The sequence below is a fragment of the Phyllostomus hastatus genome, unplaced genomic scaffold (assembly GCF_019186645.2).
Source record: "Phyllostomus hastatus isolate PE091 unplaced genomic scaffold, TTU_PhHast_1.1 phas_contig_17, whole genome shotgun sequence".
NCBI classification, from domain to species: Eukaryota; Metazoa; Chordata; class Mammalia; order Chiroptera; family Phyllostomidae; genus Phyllostomus; species Phyllostomus hastatus.
Window position 1 is genome coordinate 10,506,022 of NW_025333664.1, and position 19,056 is coordinate 10,525,077.

Here is a 19,056-nt window from a genome sequence, read left to right on the forward strand (position 1 = left end):
AGTCTAGGAGCACAGTTGTAGTTGTATTTTGTTACATATAATATTTTTACTTTTTCCTCGTTGCCAAACTAATACATTTTAGAGAACGTTGAAACATTAAAGAAACGTCCAAAAGAGGAAGAAAGAGAGCAAATGCTTTCTGCCTCCACCCCCGGTAATTGCAGCCCCCAAGATAGCCTGTCGGTATATATAGCCAACAAGATCTTGGACTCACTCATTTGAAAACTAACTTATTCTTTTAAGTAGAAAATGTATTTCAAGGTTCAAAACTCAAAAAGTCCAAACAGGCATTCAGTGGCAATTCTTTACCCCTCCCAGCCCCCCACCCACCCAGTCTGTGTCTCCAAGGCAACCAGTGTAATTTCCTCCTGCATCTTTCCAGAGCCATTCTATACATGTACGAGGAAAGAAGTATATGGATTTGTTTTATTTTTTTTTACACAAATGGTAGCTATAACACACCATACACACTGCTTGCCTTTTTTGCTTACCAATACATCTTGAAGATTATTTCATATCAGTACACACAGAGCTTTCCCATTCTTTTATTCAACAGCTGTGGTGGATACACAAGAATTTGTTTCACCAGTCCCCTGTTGATGGACACTTATGCTCTTTCCAATCTTTTGCTACAACGAACAATGCTACAGTGAATAACCTCGTACATATATCATTTGGTGTGCATGTGGGAGTATTTCTGCAAGATTATTTTCAGGAAGTGGAGCGGCTGGATCAAAGACCACGTGCATTTACTCGGGATCTGGAGAGATAATGCCAGCATGTACCAGCTTGTTCTCCTGAGAGCCACACACCAGGGAGCTGGGTGCCCCTCCTCCCCGCCAGCACGTTGGGTTCATTGATGACTTTGAAGCAGGGAAGTGACATGCTCGGGTTTTCATTTTAACAAGATCCCTCAGGCTGCTGCTGTATCGCATGGCTCAGAGGCAGGGGTAGAATTCGGGGAGACCCAGGCACCTGGGGTGCCCAGTAGAGAGAGTCCTGAGGGACAAAACCCAGATCCTGCACCCCTTGGCATCCACCCAGACTCTGTAAGCTGCTTCATCTAGTTGGGGGGGGGGGGGTGCAGAGATAATGTAGGACTGGGTGTGAGGGTTAGTGGGGTGCTGAGGAGGGAGTCTGAGGGCTGAGAGCGAGACCCTGAGAGGGCAAACCTCGGGGGCCTAGATGAATGCAAGGGAGCGGGTTGAGGGAGGAACCCAGGGGTCCCTAACTTTGGGGCCTGGGATGGGAAGGGGCCCCATCTGCAGAAACAGGAGGAGGAATGTGGAGAAACGTCCGGAACATCTAGCAGTCCGTCTGAAATAGGGGCTCGAAGCTCCAAGGGCGGTCGCGGCTCTGTAAACTTTGGTTCCGCCAGGTGCGCGGAAGGAATAATCACACCCATCTCACGAGCTTGTTGTGAGGGTGCAATGGGAGAGTTCACTCATTCATTCAGCAACTCCTGGTTGCGCACCTTCCATGTGCCCAGCTCTGTTCTAGGATCTAGGAATATGGCGGGGAGGGGGGGGCAAATCCAAGAGCTTGCCCTCACAGAGCTGGGGATAGCTTATCAACATACCACGGAATGTCCAGTAGCAATGCGTGCTAGGAAGAAACAGAAAGCAGGATGAGGGGAGAGGCTCGGATGAAGAAGTCAGGAGCAGCCTTGCTGGGGAGCTGACCCGAGGACTGAGACCTCAAGGAAGTGGGGGTGGGAGCCACTCGGCACCCAGGAGAGAGAGCTTCCAAGGAAACAGCAAGCGTGTGAAGAGTTCAGCGCAATACTTGGCATATGAAGGGAAACCAAAGGGATGAAGGACATGACGATGATGATGGAGCCTGAGGAGGTGGGGCCCTGAGCGTTGATCAGCTTTTGGTGGGAAGGAGAGGAAGAGACAAAACCTAGCCATAAGGCAGGGCCCAGGACCGAGTGTGGGAGGTGGCAGGGGCGGGCAGATGAAGAACCAGGCTCGGAGAGAGTGAGGAGGACAGCCGGGTCCCAGGGAAGAGCATCCCCCACGGCAGAGGGTCCGGAGGGAGGGGCAGGTGAGGAGCCAAGGAGCCTGGAAGAGCAGAAAGAGTCAGTTCCTAAGAAGCCGGAGAGTGGGCACCAGGCGAGGCAGGCCGAGGTGTCGGTGGGGTCCTTGTTAACTGGGGTCCCTCCGTGCTCCTCGTCTGAAAGGGCCTCTGTGGACACTTCCCAGGAAGGACCGCACTTCCCTCCCCGAGCCTTCAGCCCCGCTGCAGGAGCCGCCGGTGCCTTTCCCAGCCCCAGCCCCGCTTCCCCAGCCGGGAATATTCCGCTGGTGCGGGGCTATATTTAGCAGCCACCGCGAGGTACAGTCTGTTCTCGCTGTGCAGAGCGCGGGGAGCAGAGCCGGACAGGGCCTGGGAGGAAGGTGTGAGGGGCGGGAGGGGGCGGGGCACCGCGAGGCCCAGCGCCGGGGGAGGGATTAACGTGCCCGTTTTAAAGGCCAGGCCTGCCAGCCAGCCCCCTACAGGGGCGACAGGGATGGCATTTACGGGCTAATGAGCCGTCCCTTGGACTCCGGGGCCCCTTCTGCAGCGCTCGGAGGGGACAGCAGAGGTGATGAGGGCAACAGCTGGAACAGAGGGCGATGGGTGAGGGGGAAGCTGCGGGGGGCCCGCGGAGGCCAGGTTCTGATTGCCAGCCCCGCCCACTGCCGCCCCCGGCAAGAATAGAAAGACTCGCGCAGAGACCTCAAAACATCCGCTGAAAATTCTCGCCTGGCCTAGAGATGCCCGTTTCCCAGGGAGAGAATGACACCAATCTTTGCTGAGCATCTTCTAAGTGGGAGGAGGGACAGAGAGGCTGTGGGAGAACGTCAGGTGGTCAAAAATGCTTATTGAACACCTACTATGTGCCAGGCTCTATAGATAAGACGATGACCAAGGCCAATGTGGATCTCTGCCTCGTGGCACTTACCTGTGGGCACCCACCCGGGACTTGAGGAGGGGGAGTCAGCGAGCCATCCCCAAAATATGAGACCTGCTCCCGGAAGCTTCGTCTCATTTCACCCTCCCGACAGCCCTACTAACTGGGTGTCCCCATTTTACGGAATAGGAAACTGAGGCTCGGGGTGACTCCAGAACTTGCCCCGAGGTCAGATAGCATGTAAAAGGCGGAAAGAAGTCTTGAATGATATCTGTCCGACTCTGAAGTCCCCCCTTTTTGCACTGCCTCAGATTTGATTCTGTAGCCCCTGCACCCAGTAGGCCCACATTAAGGGACTAACAAGTGAGTGAATGAATTTGCGGAGCCAGAAGGTTTCGAGAACAATTTCATGGGCTGATTTGGGAATTCCACCCCACACCCCCATAAGCACACCAGCCTCCAGGGCGCTCCTCCCAGCATCGGGGGGCAGAGTGGGGAGCAGGTAGGAAAACATGCCGTCGACTCTTCTCACCCCCAGACCGGCCTCAGAGTAAAGTAACTGCCCTTCCTCCCACCCCTTAAACCCAGGCCAGCCTTGTGGCTGCTTTGGCCAACGGAATGTAGCAGAAGTGATGCTCTAGAAATTCTCAGATTGGGCCTTAAGAGACCTTGAACCTTTCACTCTCTGTCCTGGAACATGGTCCTGAGACCGCCCTATAAGGAAGCCAGCTCAGCCTGCTGGGGGACGAGAGGAGGCCCCGTGACAGCCAGGGTCAACTGCCAGACATGGGCCTCAGGCCACCTCGGGCCTTCCAGCCAGCTGACCTGCCTGCTAAATGCAGCTGCAGAAGCGCGCCCAGGAGAGGAACAGGCCCAGGAACTCAATTTCTCTGTCAGCTATCTACTGCTATCTAACAAACCCGAAATGTGGTGGCTTCACACAGCAATAATTTCTTATTTGTCATAATTGTGTGGGCTTTCTGGGGTCAGCACGCGGTAGCAGTCAGCTGGCAGGTCAGCCGGGACAGCTGGCACGGCTGGCCCTCTCTCCCCATAGCCTCTCGTTCTGGGCTTCTTCACAGTGTGGTGGTCTCAGGGTCCAAAGAGGACAGGTCCCCAGCACACAAGGGCTTAGCAAGCCTCGCTTTTGTCACACTTGCTGAGGTCCCATTGGTCAAAGCAAGTAGCGTGGCCCAGGCCATTGTCGGTGTGGGCGGAGATGACCCATGGCGTGGATTCCGGAGATGTGGTTCCCTGGGAGCTGTTACCATAGCAACCTACCACCGAGTGTAACCCTGAGGCAGGGCCCAGATGCACCATGGCCTCTGGGGATCTGCCTCCCAGTCACCCAGACATGGCACCTGATCATACACTCAAGGCCTTAGCACCAGCTTCCAAAAGAGAAGAGTTCAGTGTCCCCAGTCCCTCTGGAGCTGGCAGTGGCAGGGCCGGCCCACAGGCCGGGCTCTTGAGCGTGGCTCCTCACCCACAGGTGTGGGTGTCAGCCAGCCCCCTGCTGCAAGCCCCACTCAGAGCTGGGGCTGCACGGTGGCCCCGATCCCGTCATCAGCCTCCCTGAATTCCGTGAGGTGCCCGATGGAAAGTGACACGCACAGGGCTCAGCACTCGGCCAGTGCTCCGCGAGGCAGCCCCACTCCCTGCCTTCCCACCTGGTCCACTCAGGGCCCCCTGTCTGCAGCTGGCGGCCACTGCCCCAGCAGTCCGTCCGTCCGTCTGCCCTCTCCGTTCCTCCCTGCCCCCACCCTGTTTCTCCTCTGCCTGTCCCTTGTCCGTGAGAATGTCTGTTTCACTATTTCCATTTGCCTCTCTCCAGGTCTCTCCGAGTCTCCATTGGTCTGCCTCTTTCTGTCTCCACCTGGGCGTAGACTCCTCTCCAGCATTCCTGCTCCCCTCACCCCTTCTCTCTTCCTCTCTCTCTCCAGGTCTCCCTCCCTCCGGACCCCTCCCCACCTCTGTCTCCACGTGGGTGTCTCCTCTTGTCTCTCTCCCTCCTCCCACCAGGTTTCCGTCTGTCTCCTCCTCGGCTTCCCTTTCTTCTCTCTCTCCTTCCCTCTCTCGCCTTCATCTTTTATCTTCTCCTCTTTTGTTCCTTCTGCTCTTTTCCTCCTTCCACGCCCCCCCTCCACCCCTGCACCAAGGTGGAGGAACCCCAGGCCCACCTTCCCCCAGTACAGTCCCCACTGTCCAGGGTTGCTGCTGCTAACAGATCAGCTGCAGACACTCAGCAGCTAACAGCCCTGGGCCCTGCCCCGCCCCCCAGAGGGCGCCCCTCACAATCACAGTGTTGAGGCGCCAGAAGTGGGGGGTGGGCCATGCAGGACCTGCTGCACGATTGCAACGGTGCTTTGCCTGATTAGGACCGAGAAAAGCAAGGAGAATATTCCAGAAGCTGAGATGAAACCACACAAATGGCACCCCTCTGCCAGAGGCCCCAGATCTGCCCTTGCACCCGGTGGTGGGTGGAGCAGGGGACTCAGGCAGGCGAGGTCGGGACCCTCCTTCCTACTGCGTGCCAGCAGCACGGTGCGACTCGGGCCCCGCAGTGCCTGCTTGGATCCTGGCTGTGCGCTCTCTACATGTGAGACTTCGGGCGAGTACTTAGCCTCCCTGTGCCTCCGTGTCCCCATCCGTAAAGTGGGGACAATCACAGCACCTTCATCACGGGGGGGATGAGAGGAGTGAATGAGACGGGTCACTTAGGTGCCTGATACAGTGGCAGGTACAGAGAGAGTCCAGGCACATCACTGACGACTGTCATTGTCACATGCAGTTCTCGCGAGATGAAACTGGGCACCAGTGAGTCTCGGCTGAGTTTGCCCCCAGGCCATTTGACAGTGTCTGACGGCATTTTTGGAACTGGGGGTGGTGGGCGGGGTGCTGCTGGCGCCGCCTAGTGGGCAGAATCGTCCTGCCAGAACGCCTGGAGCGCTGAGGCGGAGGAATCCTGCCCCCTGGGGAAGTATTGTGGTCGTCCCCTTTTACAGACGAGGAAACCGAGTTTCAGAGAGGGCAAGGGATGTGCTCAAGGCACATGGCTCTGAAATGGCAGATCTGGGATCGATCCCAAGCTCCTCTGCTTCCAAGACTCCCCTCTCCTTGGGGAGACCTGTTTCAGCAGTGGAGGGGTCAGCAGGGGGCCTGCTGAGAAGTCCTGGAGGCCACTGATCTGTGTGGCCCTTGCTAGGAAGAGTACACAGGCCATTTCTCCATGTGGTCCCCACACAAGCACGGCCACCCCCCAGAGGCCCCCTGCCCGGCTCCCCCAGTTGCACACACACACACGCACACACTGCAGCCTCTTCTCCCATCCCAGTGCCTTTATTGGAGTCGGGAGGCTGCTTGGGGACATCAGGACTCAGAGACTGGGTTTTATGGGGCGCATCACGGGGCTGCTGGTGCATGACTCCACCTGGTGCTCAGGCCCTGGGTACCACCTGTCACCACCTGGTGCTCGGCAGGTTGGAGTGAGTCATGGGGGGAGGCTCTGAATGCCTCATCAACTCCCCGCTCCGCCTTCGTCTCCCCCTGGCAGAGACACAAGAAACGCAGCCTTCCCCTCAGCAGAATTCATCTTGCAGTCACCCCGTTCCTGCGGCCCCTCCACCCCCGCATCCATTAACAGCTTGAAGGATTGTCTGAGCCGCCATGAGCTAGTGCCTGGACAGAGAGAGAGAAGCTGTGGCCAGGCTGGGGGCCAGGGTCTCGGGGGCCGGGGGGCCGGGGATGAGGTAATCCTGGAGGGGGGCGTGTTAGTGTGCATGAGTGTACGTGAGCACATATGCGTGCTTATGTATGCAGCACGCAAGCATATGAGACATACCTAGCCTGTGTGTATAGGTAGGTGAAATGCCGCAGTGAGTGTACCTGAGTGTGGCAATGAGTCCAGTTCACTCTGTGAAACACTCACCGAGCTGCCGCTCCGAGCCAGGCTCGGGGCCGGTGCCGCCGACAGGAGGGCGATCGGACAGTCAGGGGCCAGGCTCCCGCAGGGATTCTCAGGGTTTGCCCTCCCCTGGGGAAGCTGAGGCCTCAAAAGTGGGGCGGGTCTCCCAGGGGCAGGTTCTAGTCCCTACACCTCGTTTTAGTAAACCACATAGTCTGTTCTGTTGCTTTTGTGCCGTGTGTGAGTGTGTGGGTGTGTGGGTATGCTTGTGCATGTGAGAGTGTGTTTTTGAAAGTGTGTGTTTAAAAGTAGGGGTGTGCTAGTGTATCTGTATGTATCATGTGTGAGTATGTGTGTGAAAGTGTGTATGAATCTGGTGGTTGTGTGTGTGTGTGTGGTAGAGTACTGTGTGTGTGTGGAGTATTGAGTGTGTGACTTACCCGTGTGAGCCTCTGAGCATATCTGTGCGAGCACAGGCGTGAGTATGCGGGTGGGGGGGCTGCTGAGTGCCCCACACCGGTACTGAGGCCCTGGCTGTGTCGTCTGCACTCCCCCCTGAACTTGAATGAGCCAGCCTCTGCCTGCGCAGGGGTCTCATGTCAGCGGGCGGCTGATGTGGGCATCCTGGGCCTCACCCTCCCTCACCCACAGGTGTGATCCGCACAGCCGTGCCTGACCTTGACCGCGAGAGCCAGGAGCGCTACGAGGTGGTGATCCAAGCCACAGACATGGCGGGCCAGCTGGGTGGCCTCTCGGGCTCCACGACCGTCACCATCGTGGTCACCGATGTCAACGACAACCCGCCCCGCTTCCCGCAGAGTGAGTAGGCCCTTCCCGGACAAAGGAGCCAATGCCTGAGTGTCTGTCCGTGAGCCCATGAAGCCACCCACTGACCCCACTGAAAGAGGGACACGCATCTGTCTGTCTGTCTACCCACCCAAGCCAGCCACTTCCCCCAGGTCCCTTCCACTCGTGCGTCTTGCGAAGAAGGTCCCCAGAGTTGTCTGATTTTCCATACATCCGAGTAACATGGCTACCCCCTCACCCGTCACCTTGCTTCCTGCCGACGGTGAGTCACCCTCTGTCCGCCCACCCAGCCCCTCACGGCCCTTGCACACACCCCAGTGATCTACCACGGGCTCAAGCTTGCAAAGGGGTGGGGCGCAGACACAGGGACATGTCAGAAAGAGGCTGCAGCCGTACCCCGGCCATCACCATGCCTGGCGAAGCTGAGTCTGGAGCGGCAGTCCTTCCTTCCTCCTCCGGGCCTGGAGGGCAGGGCTCTGTGCTTCTGAATCACGAGGTCTTTCTCCCCTCTGCCTCTCCCGGCACAGCAGTGGATGGGGGTTACCAGGCCCAGTCCCCCCACCTCCCCGTGGGCCCCGCCAGCCCCTCTGTCCCAGGCTCAGGCTGAGAGCTGTGCAGAGGGGCGGGGGGCTGCCGCCAAGGCTGGCAGAGACTAAATGCCTGGGGAGCCGGGCTGATTCCTATCGGGTGAGCCATTACTCAAGGTCTGCTGCTCTCACATTAGGCCCCGCCACAGGGGACTGACCCCCTCGAGATAAGGGAATCCAATCCCTTAGCTGAGAGCGCGGCGTCACTGCAGCCTAGCGCGGCAGCCCAGACAAGGAGCTGGGTGGGCAGAGCCAGCTCCCCAGCACCTGGGAGCCTGAAACGGAAGCCAGCCCCCCCCACCCTGCCCTCTCCCCCACCCCAGCCCAGCCCACTATGGGGAAGCTTCAATGCACCAGGTAAAGGGGAGGGAGCACCCGGTCTTCTTCCCAGCTACACTGGGCTCTGCCTTGGCTCTGAGCTGGGAGGGGTGGGGCAGACAGAAGAAAAGACGCCAGGGCCCCAGGCAAACTCTTGTTTATTCATTCTTTATTTATTTTTAGCACTTCTTTATTGTAAAATATAGCACACAGACAGGTGTGGAATATCAGTGTAAAGCTCACCCTCCTTTAACCACCAGTCGGGCCCCCAGAAGTAGTCCACATGGCCTCTCCTGGTCACGACTTTCCCCCCACTCCTCCTCCGGAATTAACCGGAATCCGCTCTTGCGGTCTTCACCTCCTCGCTTTTCCCCAGGGTCCCCGCACCTGTGTCTGCATCGCCCAACATTAGAGTTTCATTTCATCCGTGTTTAACCTTACATAAGTGGATCCACACCATATGAAGTGTTTGTTTTGCCTCTCAGTATCGTTTGTGAACCCCTGCGCTGCTGCTTGCAGCTGTAACTCATGCATTTTCATCGCCGTATAGTAGTCCGTGGTTTCACTATTGCGCTGTTGATGGGCATTTGGGATGCTACTGGCTTGAGGCTTTTGCGGAGGATACTGCTTGGGAACATTGCCGCAGGTCTCCTAGTGCCATTTTGCGCACATTTCCCAGCGTGTATACAGTGGAGCAGAACAGCTGGCTCGTGAGATAGCTTCAGCCTCACTAAATGGAGCCAGACTGTCCCCCCTGTAGAGACAGGCACGTGTCCGCTGTACCACATCCTCGCTAGCACTTGGTATTGTCAGGTCCTTTCATTTGTGTTAATCAGGTGAGTGTATACTGCTTCTCATTCACTCGCCCACTGGTCCCTCACATGTCTCATTTCTGTGACAGGCTGGTGTTCTGCCAGGCACTGAGAATGCCTGATGAATAAGAGATGGGGTCCCTGCCTTCCAGGAGGGAGAGAGAGACAGAGAGAGAGAAGGGGAATGAATGAGAATGGATGGATGGAAACAGAGAGTAAAACGGAACAGGGAACCGCAGTCACCTGCACACTGGGATGAGCTGGGGGGCCCTGGGCACACAGGAGCGGAGCCCGGAGGTCTGGGAGGGCTCCCTGGAAGAGGACGCATTCTGTGAGACTAAAGGGAGAGTGGGAAAGAGGAGGCCAAGGCAGCGAGGAGAACACGGAGGGGTGATGATGCCTGCAGGAGAGACAGAGCAAGTCACATTGAAGGAATCGCAGAGACTTCGGCCCCGCAGACGCCACTGCGGGGGTGGGGCCGTCAGGGGCCTGGGGAAGGATGAGGCTGCAGCTGTCAGCCGGAGCCAGGCAGCACGCTCCTTGTGGGGCCGGCCAAGGGGCTTAGACAACTCCATCCAAGGGCAGTGGGGAGCTAGGCGAGGGGTTACAGCAGGGCAGACCACGATCAGCTTGTGTTTCGGAGAGAGAGCCCCCTCCCCCCGCTGGGTGAGACTGTGTGCGGATGAATCAGAGGCACACAGCCCACGCAGAAGGGGCAGCAGACCTGTGTGGGGCCTCCAGGGGCCAATCCCCACCCCCACAGCCCCTGCTTCGCCTGCAAATCACCTTCTCCTCAACCTCGTCTCTGGGAGGAGGGCAGGGTGCCATTTCGTTCCATCTGACCTCGTTCCTTCTGGTTTTCCATCTGTTTCGCCCCCGTAGCCACAACGGTCATCTTGCCAGTGCGCAAACGTGCCAGGCATCACAGCCACCTCAGGGCCTTTGCACCTGCTGTCTCCTCTGTCTGGAATGCTCTTTCCCAAGCATCTACTTGACTCAGTCTTTTACAAAAATGTCATCTTCTCGGAGAGGCCTTTCTTTCTTATCTTTCTTTTTCTTTAATTCTTGTTTATTCCATTACAGTTGTCCCAATTCCACCCCCCTTTGCCCTCCTCCACCCAGCCCACCCCCCGCTCCCACAGTCAATCCCCACCCCATTGCCTGTGTCCACGGGCCATTCAAACATGTTCTTTGACTAGTCCCTTCCCTTATTCCCACCACTCCCCGCCCCCCTCGTTTCTCCTCCGGCGGCTGTCAGGCTGCTTCATGTTTCCATGTCTCCGGTTCTGTTTTGCTCGTTAGTTTATTGTGTTCATTAGAGGCCTTTCTAGACCGCACACACCTTCCTCAGCAGCCCCCTCCCTGCCTCCTGCTTCATGCTCCCCCGAAGTACCCGTCAGCGTCTGCACGCTGCATGTCTCCCTGCAGTGAGTGTCTAGCGCCTCTCCCTTCCCATTAAGAGCAAAGGACTGTGAGAACCGGGACTTGGGCCTGTTTTGCTTGTTGCTGTAACCAGGGCCTGAAACTGCATCTGGGACGGTATAGCTGCTCGATGAATAGGTAGAAATGAAGGAATCGGTGTCAAACAGAAACATCAACATAAAGCCCCACCATTCTAATACAATTTGTTCCATTTTATTGAGGAGCTGCCATGCGCCAGGCACTGTACTCGGCATTTTCCAGGCGTGGTCAGCTACGTGAATCAGGATAACAATGCGGTTAGGGAGACGCTATTATTATTATTATTCCCATTCTACAGATGAGGGATTCGAGGCTCAGGATTACCCAGCCGGGACTGACTCCAGAACTTCAGCCTTGACCATGGTTCTCCTCTCTTGCCCTCACTGGGCAGATGGGGAAGCCAAGGCCCAAAGAACTGCAGGCACGTTCCCAAACTAATCAGCAAGTAAGCCCAGGGACAGATCTAGGGCCCTCCTCTTTGCACTGTCTCTTGGTTTCTGCAGAGGATTCGCCTCTCCCAGCACCTTCCTGGCTAAGCTGGGAGCCCCTTGCAGACACTAACCTCCCTGGAGCCCCACTGGGCCCCGCTCTCCTCTCCCCTAGAGCTGGTGGAAGCCGGGGCACGGGCTGGCCCCATCCCTGCTCACAGCCGTGTCCCCCACAGAGATGTACCAGTTCAGCGTTCAGGAGTCGGCCCCCATCGGCACCGCCGTGGGACGTGTGAAGGCCGAGGACTCGGATGTGGGCGAGAACACAGACATGACTTACCACCTCAAGGAGGAGAGCGGCACGGGCGGCCATGTGTTCAAGGTTACCACGGACAGCGACACTCAGGAGGCCATCATCCTGTTGCAGAAGGTAGGGTAGCCCCAGGAGGGGTGGGAGGAGCAGGACCTGGGGGTGGAGTCAGGGAGCCTGGGACAGCCACTCCACTCCACTCTACTGCACTCCACTCCAGGGATTAGGTCTTTCCAGAGACCCAGGACCAACCTGGGAAAATGCTGGTGTTTTCCCTCCCATTTTACAAATGAGACAAGGAGGCACAGTGAGGTTCAGCGATGTGTTTAAGGTGGCACAGCTAGGTGTCAGAGCCAGGATTCAATCCAGATTCAAATCAATGCTTTTAATCACTACAATGTGCTACTGCTTCAAGTCCGCACCAGGACCTCTCCCTGCATCGCTCCCTCTAATCCTCACCCTTCCCTCCGACGGAGATACCAATGACGCTCATCTTCACAAGTGAGAAAACAGGCTGGGAGAGGGAAAGGGGCTCGCCCAAGGTCACAGCCACACCTATAAGGGGTACAGTCGGGATTTGAACTCAGATCTCATGACTCCAAGCTCTGTCTTTCCCGAGTCTAACAGCCTTCACCCACTGGCTTGTCCAGAAACCAGAAGCCAAAAGTGCAAACCCAGTGATTCCTACGTGAAGATGGAGTTCAAATAGAGGCAAAACCACTTCCCAGCACTTGGCCTTGGGTTGGGTGACTCGGGGCTGTGCGGCCTTTGAGACTGTCCCATGGGAGGTCTGAGTCCCCCTTGCTGGCCCTCGGAGGGTTGCAGACCTTTGTACACCTTCAGGGACAGGACGCCCACTCCCCGCCGCTGTCCAGCTCTTTCTCCTCCCCTTTAGCCAAAACCTGTCTCGCTAATTCTGTGCCTATCAGCCTGGGCTCTGCCCCGGGGACCCACAGAAACATCTGCCCATGACGACCCTTCATTCACTCTACAAGTACATTAGGACTCACTCTCTACCTGCCTGGCCTTGAGGGTGTGAGGACAGAGAAAACCGCCAGTTTCTTCAGCTACTTCCCGGAGGACAATAATGATGATAACTGATACTTATAATAAAGTGTTTACAATGTGCCAGGCACCCTTCAGCTGCTTTCCTTGCATTAACTCATTCCATCCCCACAACACTCCCCGAGGTGCTATCCCTGTCCGTTTCATAGGCCCCGAGAAGTGCAGTAATTGGTGTGCAGGCCGTGCATCTTGCGGAACAGAGTAGGGCCGTGGGCCGTGGGCCGAGGCAGTCAGGCTCCAGAACCCACCCTTGCAGGCAGTAGGTGGTTTTTGGTCTTCTGATCTCCCTGTCCGGTGAGTGTCCTCACTCTAAGATGAGCCCACTTCACAGATGGGTAATTGGAGGCCCAGAGAGGCACAGCATCACAGAGCGGTAGAATCAGGCTCCACCCCCAGCCTGGGGACTTCTGGGGATGGAGCCCCCTCTCCTCCTCCTGCTTCCCCCACACCCAGCGCCCCCACCCCACAGGCTCCAGCACTGGCGCCTAGGGTGTCTCTGTGAGGCCAGCCCTGGCTCAGGGAGCAGAGCCCGGTCTGATGGATGACCTGGCTCCGGAGCCCATCGCTCACTCCCAGGCCAGACCACGGCCTGCCTCCCTGCATCCTGATTTCCCCGGCAACAGGACTGGAGGGGAGGGGGCGCGGTTTTTGCTGCCGGAAAAGGTGGGGGTGGGAGGTTCCGAGAGGCGGAGAGAGTCCCGGCTCAAAGGAAAGGTCACCCTGGTACTGTGAGCTCCCCCACCCCGCCCCCCCTGGGTGGCCGCAGCCCCGCCGCGGCGATTTCTGTCTGCTGTAAGGCCGCGGTTCTCAGCCGTTCCCATCTTGTGGCACACGGAAACTAACTACAAACATTCCGCGGTACACCAAAAAATACATTATATTTTTTGCCGAGCTGACAAAAACGTAGGTATAATTTTGATTCATTCACACCGGACCCCTGGTGTTGTGTTGGCTGTTGTCATTTTTTTTTTCTTCATTTGACAATCAAAGGGAAAGGAGGTCAGTGCCCCTGACTCAATAGCCAGGTATTGCAGGTTGCAAAAAATCCTTGCAGCGCGCCGGTTGAAAATCGCTGCCCTAAGCCGTTGCCTTTGGGAGGCGACAGCCAACCCAGGGCCAGGGAGCTCATCTGTCAGAGGGTCACCCATTAGCTCTCCCTGATGGGAAGCAAGGCGCAGCAAGGATTTAACCGGATCTCCAGGGAAGCTCTAAGGCGGCCTCGCTTATCAGGCTCAACTCGCCTTAGCTGCCGCCGCCTGTGCAGCACCGGGGAACACCGGATCTCCTCCTCCCAGCTGAGGCCCAGAGAGGGTGAAGGGGCTGCCCGCCAGCACGCCGCTGGTCGGCGGCAGCACCGTGCCCTGCCCTCTCGTGGGGGAGGGGCCAGGAGGGCTTGGGAGCCCCGCCAGGTGGCTTTGAACCCGGCCTCTGCCAGGGGCCCACCTGCTAAGTGGCCTTGGGCAAGTTACACACTTCCGGACCTCGATTTCCTCCTGTATAAAATGAGCTAATACAAGCCTCTTAGGTAGGGGTGCTGTAAAATTAGATAAGTTAGCATACCTAAAGCGCCAGCACATAGTAAGTGCTTTGTAATTAATAAGTTAATGAAACGCCCCAACAAACTGTGCTGAGTGGCGGAAGTCCGGTTGTCCGAACCCTTTAGCCCTGAGTAGCTGGGTGGCCCTAAGCGAGCCGGTCGGCAGGGTCGCACCTTCCCCACCTGTAACCAGAGAGGGTCGGTCTGAGTCTACACGTGACCTTGGGCCGGCCCCGCCCTCTCTGGGCCCCGCTCCCAGCCTCCGGATCTGTCCTGGCAGACCCCCGCCCCCTCACCGGCCCTCGGCTTCCTCCCGCAGCGCCTGGACTTCGAGTCCCAGCCCGTACACACCGTGGTCCTGGAGGCCCTGAACAAGTTCGTGGACCCCCGCTTCGCTGACCTGGGCACGTTCCGCGACCAGGCGATCGTGCGCGTGGCGGTGACCGACGTGGACGAGCCCCCCGAGTTCCAGCCGCCCTCCGGCCTCCTGGAGGTGCAGGAGGACGCGCAGGTGGGCTCCCTGGTCGGCGTGGTGACTGCGCGGGACCCCGACGCCGCCAACCGGCCCGTCCGGTGAGACCCCCGCCCGGGGCCGACGCCTGCTGCCTGCTCTCCCGCCACCGCCCGCGCACAGACGGGGAGAGGGGGAGGGGGCCGGGCAGGGAGGGAAGGAGAAGTTGGTACCGGGGGGAGGGGAGAGTGAGAGGTGGATGCAGCTGAGTTCTGGGACAAAGGAAGCAGATGTGAGACCAGTCACGGAGAGACGAGGGACCCAGGACAAGGAGAGAGAACCTAGCGCGACAGACACCGCCGAGTGAGCCGGGCTCGGGCTGGGCCCCCCTTTCCGTCCCCCGCGCTCTCCTGCGCTCTCAGCCCATCCGTCCTGTGCCCCTGTCTCCCCGATTCCACTGTCCACTTGCCCACCGGCCCCTCCCAGCAGTGCCCCTGGATCGCTGCTGGACGCCTCAAAATCACGTTCAGAACTGAGCTCCTAGTCTCTCCACAAAACAAACAAACAAACAAACACAAAAAACCCACCACATTCTTCCAGTTGTTCCATCAGAAATGTTGGCGAATCCAGTCTTTCACACCTGCCTCCAAGCCATCAGCAAATTGTCATCTCCACTTTAAAAATAGATCCAGAATCCGACTGCCCCCACCCCCTGCACGCTCCCCCTGGGCCAGGCCGCTGCTTTCTCTCGCCAGGATTACCACCGCCAGCCGCTGGGCTCCCTGCCTCTGCCCGCGACCCACACCCCTGTAATCTAGAACCGGGCCAGGAGCCAGATTGAACATGCCCCAGTGTGCATCAGAGCATGGCCCTCCTCTGCCCAAAGCCTTCTGAAGTTGAAGTCACCTTTCAGGCTCAGAATAAAAGAGCAGGCCCTCGGAATGACCTCCAGGCCCTGTGTGATGCGGCCTCTCCTTAAACCTCTCAGACCCCCCCACCCCCCACCCCCAGCGCACTACCCTCCGTGCTCTGCTTCACTCTGCTCAGCCACAAGGGGGCTCCACAAACACACCCAGCTCTCTGCTGCCTCAGGGCCTTTGCAGCTGCTGATCTCTCCGCCCTGAGGGTTCTCCTCCCCTGAATATGGCCATGGCTGGTTCTCTCACTTCCTCCAGGTCTGTACTCCAGAGTGAGGCCTCCCCTGGCCCCCCTTTTTAAAATTGCACCCACCCCCGCAACTCCTAGCCCCAACCGTCACATTCCCATGCCTCATTTTCCTTGGTCCTCACTAGCCTCGCTCACGTTCTAACTCACTACCTGTTTTCTAACTACTTTGTTTGCCTGGGCCACAAAAAGGTAAGCCCCATTTGCGGGTAAGGATTTACGTCTGTGTGTCCACCACTGTGTCCTCGGGGTCTTGCCCGATGCCTGGCCCTCAGGGGACGCTCACTACACGTGTGGTGAGCGCATGAAACGTAAAATCAGAAAGGCTGAGAAGAGACAAGACAGGCACTCGAGGAGATGTGGAGAGGCCAGCGCTGAGAGGAAGTGATCTGAGAGCGGAAGCTGGAAGAAAGAGGACGAGAGGAACTGGGAGACAGAACAGACTCGGGCAGAGAGAGAGGCAGAGCAGGGACGGAGGAGGGGGGCCGAGAGGAGGGGTCGCTGCAGCACCCTTGGTGTCTGGAAGGGTTTGGGGGCTGCAGGGGTTGGGGAGGCCGCCCCTGACTGTGGCTTCAGTTAGAAGATCAGATGGAACAGAAAGGGAGGATTGTAGGAGAAACTGGTCCAGAGGAGGTCAAGGTGATGGGGGTTGGTGGGGGGCAGGATGGCTACTATTGGGCAGATGGGAAGGAGTCTCTGGAGCCCCCAGCTTTCTCCCTGAGCACTGGGGAGAGTGGGAAGGGAAGTTAGTTTGAGGATCTCCGCAGTACACAATTCCAGAGCGGTGACGTTCCACCACCATCATCACCATCACCATCATCTGCGTGACTAGCCCTCGTGGAGCTGTGCAGTGCACAGCCCGTGCAGCCTTGCGTGGCAGCCCCAGGTGAGGACAGGAAGAGGCCGCCCTGCCCCGCTGCCCAGGGGCTCCCAGGCTGGGGATGCCCTCAGGGGGGCGGGAGAGCCGCCCTAGAGGGGGTGGGAATTGAACTGAGCTGAGCGCCTGGGTGGGGTCAACGGAAATAGGAAGGGAGGAGCATTTCCAGCCGAGGACCAGCCCGTGCGGGCAGGCGTGTGGATGCAGGGGAGCCGTAGAGGTGCCCGGGGAAGCATGGACTGGGATGGCTACGGTGCAGGAGAAGGGAGCAGCCAAGGGGAAGCCTGACGGGCCTCCAGGGCAGGCTGGGGAGCTCTGGCTCCGTTCCTGGGCTGGCTGTACCCTTCTCACCGCCCACACCGGCCTGCCTTTGAACTCCTCCACTGCTCTTCCCACTGCCACCCCAGGCTGTTGGTACAGTCTTTCCACCCCTGCCTCAGCCTCTGGCTGGGCCCCAGAGCTCTGGGGGGGGGGGGGAGTGGGCATCATCCCCCCTGCGAGCCAGGAACCTGCGGCCCGAGAGGGGAGGCAGCTCCCTGGGCTCTCACGGTGAGTTAGGAGGCAGGAGCGGGAGCCCACTCCCTGCCTCTGCAGTCAGCACTCTGTCCACCTGCTCGCCTCCTCTCCGTGTCACTCTCAGTACCCCTCGGCCTCCCCGCCTCCCCCTCCTGTCCCTCCTGCTTTTATCTGCGCTGAAAGGGCCAACTTTGAAACCTTCTTTCATCTCTCTTCGCTGGCCCTTCCCTGGGGCTCCTCAGATGTGGAGGCGGTGAGGAGTCCAAGATGGGTCCAATTTAACATCACAAACATTTACCCAGCTCCTCCTCCTCCAAGACAGGCCCCGAGCCAGGCCTGGGGACACCGCTGAGATGACTCAGCCAAGGGCAGAGCCAGAGAGGAGTGCCCAGTCTGCGGACACAGACGTGGACAGGGGCGCCAGTCAGAGGCTGGGTGACGCAGAGAGGGCTCCTCACGGGCCACCGGGGCCGCCCGGGGCCTGGCTCCCCTCCCAGCTCCCTGGTTCTAAAGGTCAGGGACTCGGCCAGCACCCGTGAAGTTAGCCGTGCCCTGCACTGACTCAGGAACCTCGGGAATGGTGGTGACGAGACCTTGTCCCTGCCCACGCGGACCTGGCCTTCTCCTAAAGGGGAGATGGTCTATGAGTGGCTAAGCGGGATCACTGTTCGGAAGAGCTATGATGAACATCAATAGTAGCGTAAGGAGGATGGAGGCCGAGGGGGGGGGCTACTTTGGGTCGAGTGGTCAGGGGGTTGACAAGTGAGCTGAGATCATAGTGAGAGAGAGCGAGCCAGCCACGCAAAACTGCGGGCAAGGGCAAGGGCAAGGGTCCTGAGGCAGGAACGGGCTTGGCGTGTTCCCGGGACTGAGGCCATAAGCGGTGTCCCAGGAGGTTTTGCCTGGCCCCGTAGGAGCCCGGGAAACAGACGCGGATGGGGGGGGTTGATTTTTCTGAGTCCCTGCACGGGGGAGAGCGGAAGGCGCCATGGAGCGTTGCGTTTGTCCCTTGGGGGCTATTCCACTCACTTCACAGACGAAGACACTGAGGGTGGGAGAGGGGCAGTGACTCGCCCAGTGTCACTCGCCCTGAAAGGGAAAGGAACAGGCTGTGACCCGCTTCTTGAGTCCAGCCCCCTGCCATGCGCCCCTGCCTGTCACTCTTCGTGGTTAGCGCTGTGCCCCGACTTGGGCCATGCCCCCTCCGTGCTTGAAGCACAGAGATGAGACAGACACGGGCCACCGGGAAGACCGGACCACCCTGTGAGCGAATCTGGTGACAGGCCTGAGGGGGCTGGGGCGGGGGCCTGGGGACTGAGGAGCTCCCGGGACGGGGCGAGTACTCTTGGACCAAGGAGACAAGTGAGCATGGGCTTCCCCCTGGTGGCCCCCCGCGGAGCCAGAAGGGCTGAGGTGATCGTGAGGGGCTGGTGGGCCCATCTCTGGAACGGGCAGCCAGCCAAGCCACGTGAGTCTCCTTTGAACATCGACAGCAGGGAAGCCCACGCTGGCCCAGAGGGAGAGAAGACCGGATGGGCTCCCTGCACTCCGCAGTGGGTGCGGCAGAACGTCCGTGGGCTTGGGAATCAGAGAAGACCTGGGCTTGAATCCTGGTTCAGTTGCAGAATTGTGGGAAAACCACTGCACCTGCCTCAAGCCTCAGTTTTCCCATCTCTAAAGTGGGATTATAATAGTACCTGCCTCATTTATTCATTCAAAAAAAATGGGTAGTAAATGTCTACTGTGTACCAGGGTCTGTGCTCACTGCCGCTGCCAGGGCTGCAGGGAGGATGGTGTTTGGACAGGACCATCCCTCCCCTTCAGTCTGCAACCAGGATAACCACATACAGGTTTTTAGGCATCAAGTCTGGGCTTTGAGTGTGCGCTGTAAGGGGATGGGGGTAAAGGGAGAAAGCATTGCAC

The 19,056-nt window shown here is 58.4% G+C and overlaps 1 protein-coding gene across 1 annotated transcript in view; it reads left to right on the top strand.

Moving 5' to 3' along the window:
• Positions 1–19,056, top strand: part of CDH22 (cadherin 22) — a 69,709-nt gene that overhangs the window by 25,042 nt on the left and 25,611 nt on the right. Inside the window, exons 4-6 of the mRNA XM_045833213.1 lie at positions 7,452–7,619; positions 11,450–11,643; positions 14,445–14,698. Of these exons, the coding sequence (XP_045689169.1) occupies positions 7,452–7,619; positions 11,450–11,643; positions 14,445–14,698 (616 nt within the window). The remainder of the gene's footprint in view (positions 1–7,451; positions 7,620–11,449; positions 11,644–14,444; positions 14,699–19,056) is intronic.